At 37.9% G+C, this 7,429-nt stretch overlaps 1 protein-coding gene across 1 annotated transcript in view; it reads left to right on the forward strand.

Moving 5' to 3' along the window:
- The window catches only part of piezo2b (piezo-type mechanosensitive ion channel component 2b), a gene marked incomplete at both ends in the record, with an annotated part of 108,352 nt that overhangs the window by 71,441 nt on the left and 29,482 nt on the right, over window positions 1-7,429 (forward strand). The window contains 4 exons of the mRNA XM_081373360.1: window positions 1,480-1,639; window positions 4,670-4,759; window positions 6,208-6,326; window positions 6,551-6,613. Of these exons, the coding sequence (XP_081229486.1) occupies window positions 1,480-1,639; window positions 4,670-4,759; window positions 6,208-6,326; window positions 6,551-6,613 (432 nt within the window). The remainder of the gene's footprint in view (window positions 1-1,479; window positions 1,640-4,669; window positions 4,760-6,207; window positions 6,327-6,550; window positions 6,614-7,429) is intronic.

The raw sequence follows: 7,429 nt of genomic DNA on the forward strand, positions 1-7,429 counted from the left end.
TTGTTTTAAGGCATCATACTTGCGATAGTAGGATGCTTCATTGTGTGCCTTCGAAGACAGCATGAACTAACAATGAAAAATACTTTGTAAGCATTTATTAATCTTAGTCAGTGTTAATTTAAACATTTACTAATACATATATTAAATTGCATCTGTTAATATTATTAATATTATTTAATGAACCTGAGCTAACATGAACTAAAAATTGTATTTTAACAGTTGTATTTAAGTTAGTCAATGCATTAACTAATGGGACCGTAAGACAGCATATATCCTTCACTCCCAGAATGCATTGCACTAACGAGAGAATGTGGTGTCCACTAACTGTTGATTACAAATATTTTTCGATATAAAAAGTAATGATATTAAGTTAACTTATTTGCAAATGCAATGTTTTATCCCGTATTTGTGTGTGCAGCATATTTCTATGCTTGTTTGCTCAGCAACATGCATATTTTTGAACTCTTCCTAATCAAAAACACCTGATTTAACTCGTCAGTTCATTATTAGAGACTCCAAAGCTGTGCTCGAAACCGCCCCCTATACCCTTATTCACTATTCCCTACATTACTCTAATAATATAGTCCACTTGAAGGAGTGAATGAAAACGAGTGAGTGAATTCGGACACTGAGTGTGCCAGAATGGCGGCCTCTTTTGCATATTTTGTGCTTGCTTTTTAATAATTATTTGAAACTTAGCAAACTGGCATCTTCTGTAGTAATGAAAAGATTTATCTTGAGCTCTGTCATGGAGACTAGCATGTATAAACCTTAATACATTTTTTTTTTTAAATCAATCAGAAATTAATTTATTGGCCACATTGGACCAGCAGTTTGTAAAACGGATCGATGGATGATTAAGCAGCGCCATCTTCTGGTCAGACGTGAGAATTAATTCGACTTGCGACTCTCACAGTGCATTATGGGTATTACCTAGGTGTTGAGTATACATTGGTTGTACATTCGTTGTTGCAGTGCATTATGAGATTAAATTAGTGCACTCGATAACGTCCACTACTTTCGTGCACCTACTATGACTGTCCCCTTAAATAATGCCCTATTTAAAGGGATGGTTCGGAGTAAAATCAACCTAGGGTCCTTTGCACCATGACCTCGAGCCAAACACCCCCCCAGAAGCCTTTTTTCCCTTGGTTGAACATTATTAAAGTTAGAGCTTATTTAGAGATATCAGACGAATGTCTTAGTGCAGGCGCTAATGGATCCAAGGCTGTATCTGGTAAATTACCCCACTAATAATGCCCAGAATGGTACCAAACTTTTACAGCAGTACAAATAGGTTCTGTACTCATAAAACGAGGCATTGGAAAGTTTGTAAGTACATCAGGAGTTTATTTAAATAACACTTGCCTGATGGCTAATGCTACCGCTAACCTGGACGTCGAGGTTACTTCCGTGATTTATATGTGTGTTGTGTGTCTTCAGGCCCGACTTCAGACACAACTTCAGGCCCGACTTCAGGCTCGTCTTCAACTCCATGTTTGCTCCCGAAGGATGAGGCCGGGATCATCTGGGACAGTATCTGCTTTTCATTCCTCCTGCTGCAGAGACGTGTCTTCATGAGCTACTACTTCCTCCATGTGGTCGCAGACATCCGCGCTGGACAGATCCTCGCATCTCGGTATGACATGTAAACTGATTTGTTTGCATTTTTACTTGAGGTTTATTTTTGTATCTGCAGTTGTTGCATAAATGTAACCGTTGTAGTATGTAATAAGCAAGGTTGGGAATCTAATATTCAAGGTCAGGAATAAGATACTTGTTATAAAAATGATCGATTCCTTTGTGTGCATTTTAAATATTTAAAACCAGTCAAGCACAAGAAGACCCGCGCACTGTTTTCTCTGCTGCACACACATCCTAAGGGCCCTATCTTACACCCGGCGCAATGCAGCGCCAAGCGCGACGCAAGTGTTTTTTGCTAGTTTAGCCCGACGCAGTTATCATTTTCACGTCCTGCCCCACATTGTTTAAATAGCAAATGCATTTGCGCACCCATGGGCGTGCTGGTCTGAAAACGAGGTGTGTTCTGGCGCATTGTTGGCGCGTTGCTATTTTGAGGCAACAGAAATAGACTGAGCCATTGACCAACTGAACCCTGGCCTAAAGTCAGTGGTGCAATATTTATTATTTTTTGTTATTTAAAGAGCGCGTTAGTAATGTGCGCCTATAGGCGGGTCCACAACGCGCGTACACTCTGCTTATTAAACACACAGGGACGCACAGCAGCACACAAACATGCCAAATATTTAAAATGAAAGGATTACAATGTATTACTGTGTACATAAAGATATGGTGGAATCCGGCTTGTCCTGTAGATGTTCTGTTTGCGCACTTTTACCTCGCGCACGAGCAGATCCGTTTGCGCTCTGGAAACGCGTTCGGTCTTTCCACGATCAAATTCCGTGATGTAAATAGCGAATCCGCCATGGCATGAGCACAACTGGCATTTAAAGGGAATGGGAGATGAGATTCTGATTGGTTTAATGCACGTAAATCCCAAAACACACCCATTACTCATTAAGAGAAGAGAGACAACCCTTTTAGACCATGCGTCTGGCATGCCGACCATTTTTCCCATCGTTAAACTAGCAAAAGTGGATTCGGACTCGCCTTAAGTGAACTTGGCCCCTGCGCTTCAGACCACGCGCTTAGATCATTAAAATAGGGCCCTAAGTGTCTTTTTGCACTTGAATAGACACATACGCACAAAAATATGTCAGTATATTCTCGCAAAAACAGTCAGTTATGTCTTAAGTGAACGTAAACAGTTGACAAAGAAAACGCATGTGTAACAGTATATTGGATCCGTGCAGCTCTTAAAGTGACAGCAGCCTAATATTCCTGCTGCCGTCTCTATAATAACGATAGTCAAACAACAAAAGACAGAGAATTCACTCGCTGTTCTTGACTAAATGTAACTTTGTAACTATATTTGTAGTGTATATTTCATTTTTAAAGTGCAGTGTTATTTTACAGTTTCTGTCGAGAAAAACACATTAAAACACAATGTTCAGTTGTATTTATTTGTGCGATTGCTAATTTGTTTATTTGTTCTTTTTTAATTACTGAGTGACTGTTTACTTGTCTTTAATAATGCTTGAAATTTTTTATTAGTTAGGCTAGTTGTTTTTTAAACCATAGGCTAAAGTTGCTTGTGTAAGTGTTTTTAGCCTGTAAATTTTTGTTCATGCTATGCAGCTACAATTATGTAATTGTATTTACAATTACTAAATGTAAATGATATCTACGTTTTTTTTGTTTTTTTTTGCCTTATTGGAATCGAAATCGAAATTCTTAATCGATAAGAATCGGAATCGATAAGCAGAATCGTTAACATTAAAATTGATAAAAAATGATACCCAACCCTAGTAATGAGTGTAAATTATGAAAAGAACACCACAGACACAGTGTAATCACCATGGGAAAAGAGTAAACCTGGGAGTTGTGAAAAATATGATACACCGGTGTTTTGCCAGATGAGAAGTTTATCTATGCATCATCTTTTTACTCTTTTAATTCATCTTATAACTGTATCATATATCTCTTTTAATATTGTAACGCAGTTCAGATGTTATGGAAAGAAGGAGGCGGGAACCGGCGAACATTCAAACATTTTAATGATAAAAAAATAAAACAAATACAAAACGAAAGTAAAAGACAGTAGCCCCTCACGGACGACTACTGTCACAAGAAAACAAAACACAACATAAGTTCAGGCCTGTCCTCTCTCGTTCTTCACTGTCGTCGCTCCTCCTTTATGCTTCCGCTCCGTGAGAGATACGAGACCGGTGCGTCGCACAGGTGTCGCTCATCAGTATTCACGCCACTGGCCTCGTGCCGCTCTCTCACGGCCCTCGTCCTCGTCCTGCTCGCCACAAATATATTTTAGAACTGTTTTGATTTTCCTTGCTTTTATTTTGTGATTATTTTAAAGGGGTGGTATGATGCTCTTTTCACAAGATGTAAAATAAGTCTCTGATGTCCCCAGAGTGTGTATGTGAAGTTTTAGCTCAAAATACCCCACAGATATTTTTATATAGCATGTTAAAATTGTCTTTTTCTAAGGGTGAACAAAAACACACCGTTTTAGTGTCTGTCCCTTTAAATGCAAATGAGCTGCTGCTCCCGGCACAGGGGGTGGAGCTTCAAGAGCTCATGTCCTGAAAATTTTAAAAACTTTTTTGTTTATGTTTACATTTATGCAGCTGATGTGGAGTTAACTATCTTCTAATCATTGATTAGCATATTCTGTCATGATAATCCATAAATCATGTTCCGGGGGCGGGGTTTATGTAAATTTTAGGGTTAGTGATGTCACTAACCCAGGAGGAATGTCGTGTAGTTCCTACCAGCCGTTTGTTGTAGTCCTTAAAAAGCAGTTTCTTTAATTGCAAATATCTCCCTTTGCTTTGAACTTTGAGCGTTGTAACTTTGCAGATGTTGTTTATGCTCCAACAGCAACATTGCACACTAACTAAAGTTAGAAATGTGAAATCATAATCAACCACCCCTTTAATTCTTTTCTGTAAAGCACTTTGAATTGCCATAGTGCATGAAATGTGCTATATATAAACTTGCCTTGCTTTGCCTTGCCTAAATGTAAGTACAGTAAAGTTGAGTGTTGTCCGTCTGTCTGTCTGTCTGTCAGAGGAGCCGAGTTGTTCCAGGCCAGCATCGTGAAGGCCGTGAGAGCTCGTCTGGAGGAGGAGAAGAGATCCATGGAGCAACTTAAGAGACAGTGAGAAACATCTTTTCATTTCTGTTCCACGATCTTTGTGTTTTTATTGTTCCACATGACTTAACTGTTACACATGACTCAACCATTTTTCCGCTTTGTTTTCTTCATGAGCAATTTGGAATATTCTTCACTAAGAGCTCTTAGACCAAACCAACCAATTGTGTCAATTTAGGGTGTATTCACACTTGGCATGTTTGGTTTGATTAAAACGAACCCTGGTGCGATTGCTCTGTTAATGCGCTTCATTTGAATAAGTGTGAACACCATCTGGTGACACCAAACAAGTTGAAGAGACGACTCTCGATCCGCTTCAAACTAACTCTGGTGCGGCTCGACTGAAATATGAACGCAACACGGACCAAAGACATGGAAACGAACCAAAAACAGGAAGATGCGACCCTAGGACAGAATGCATATAGCTTTTTTCTCATCATAGTCGAGATGTTGCTCATCACAGTTCAGTTCAGGCATCTGAAGCGCGTCTCCTCACTGCAGATCTTGGTGTGTGTGACGGAGGGATTCCTGACGCTGTTTTGACTCCTTTACACATTTATAAGCTCTTCACGAGTTCTCAGCTGGTCAGAATACCATCATATGCAGCGACACACACATAACGAGTGCATTTATCCCAGAAAAACAGCATCGTTTTAGATGTTCAGGAAGGTCTGTCATGGAATATACGTAATAAAAGCCGACCAATCAGATGTGAACGAATCCTTATGCCTTTAGGTTCAGTATCTTTAGGTTCAGTGTTAAAATGTCAATGTGAACGCTAAGTGAACCAGGACTAAATGTTTTTTTGTTTTGTTTTTTGTTGTTTTTTGGTCCGGATCAAAGAACCAAGCGAACCGAACTACAAGTGTGAACACACCCTTAGTGTTATTTTCTAATCAGAAAACACCACTATTAAGAAATTAATACTTTTATTCAGTAAAGGTGCATTTAATTGATCAAAAGTGTCACTTTTCAGAAAAGATTTCTGTTTCAACTAAATTAAGTTTTTTTTTAACTTTCTATTCATCAAAGAATCCTGACAAAATGTATCAGGGTTTCCACTAAAATATGAACTGTTTGCAAAGTTGTTTTTGATTTGTTTCTTGAGCATCAAATCATCATATTAGAATGATTTCTGAAGGATCATGTGACACTGAAGACTGGAGTTATGATGCTGAAAATTCAGCTTTGATCACAGGAATAAATTACATTTTACTATATATTCACATAGAAAACAGTTAATTGAAACAGTAATAATATTTCACAATAGTACTGTTTTTACTGTATTTTTGATCAAATAAATGCAGCATTGGTGAGCACGAGACTTTTCAAAAACATTTTAGCGATCCCAAAAGTTTTGAACAGTAGTGTATTTTACAACAATGTACATGTGTTATTTGATTTTATAATAATGTGTCAGTAAGAGTGTCACTGCTATGAATGCATTAATTTAGGATGGATCGTATTAAGACGCGTCAGCAGAAGTTCAAGAGAGGGAAGGAGAAGATGCTCAGCCTTGCTCAGGCGTCCGTAGACGAGCCGAAACTCATCCCACCCGATGAGGATGATGATGGTATGATGTACATCATGACAGCAGGAGAGTGTAATTAGGATAAAATCGGATAAAAATGTATTTCTTAGAAACTTCAAATGTTAGAATTCTTATACAAGTGTTGTGTATGTATTTAACTGCATATTATTCACATTTTCCATAGAGCAACAAGGAAAAGGTTTAATTTCCAATTTCACCGTCACTTCTGACGTGCTTTCATTAACGCTCTGACATTTCATTTGCAGAGAGAAAGAAAAACAAGGTGCAAAAAAAGCAGTGGTGGAGGCCTTGGGTTGATCATGCGTCCAGTAGGTTCCTCATACCTTCCTCTGATCCTCCTTGTGTCCTTGACCAGAAGTCAGAGGATTCCCATACTGCACTGGGGCTCTGGCAGACCTCGAACACAACAAACACACCCTCCAGACCTTTGACTTTTCTACATCTATTTAAGGCTCTGAGACTGGTTTTGATTGTTACAGATTATACATCAATCAATTTTTTAAAGCGGTCGTATCAAAAGGAATGATATGATATACAGTCAAACCAAAATTTATCAAAATTTAGACACTTCTTTATTATCAAAGCGTATTCGCTATAGTTGAGAAAATGGTAATAAAATATGACAAGTTATCAAATTAGTTGATATTTCACTGGTTTTGTCCATCCTTCTGTTAGACTGTCTCACAAATTAATTATGTTGAATATCTGATTATTAAATTACCAAGCAATGCTTCATTTAGTTCAGTCTATGGTGTTAAAAGCACGCATTAGCAATTAAAGAAAAAACACTAAAGAAAACATGGTCAGGTCAAAGTGTCTGACTAATTTTTGGTCTCAAATTTTTATTACATTTTTAAGAATTTTTGGGTAAAATATGTCACGGTTTATTTTATTTTGCTCTCCTCACTTACATAAATGAACTAGTGTCCTGCACTCTCTAGTAAAAAAATCTGGTGTCTGAATAATTTTGGGTTTGAGTGTATGTTGTGCATGATATGACCACTTTAATTACTTCATGAAATGCTTACAAAATAGTGTTTAAGTATATATGAAGATGAAGTTAATTAATGACATCCATTTGATGCCTTAAATAGATCTACACAGCTGCTGAAGGAAAAGTTTAA

This window comes from Scardinius erythrophthalmus (assembly GCF_964197995.2).
Source record: "Scardinius erythrophthalmus genome assembly, chromosome: 9".
NCBI lineage: Eukaryota > Metazoa > Chordata > Actinopteri > Cypriniformes > Leuciscidae > Scardinius > Scardinius erythrophthalmus.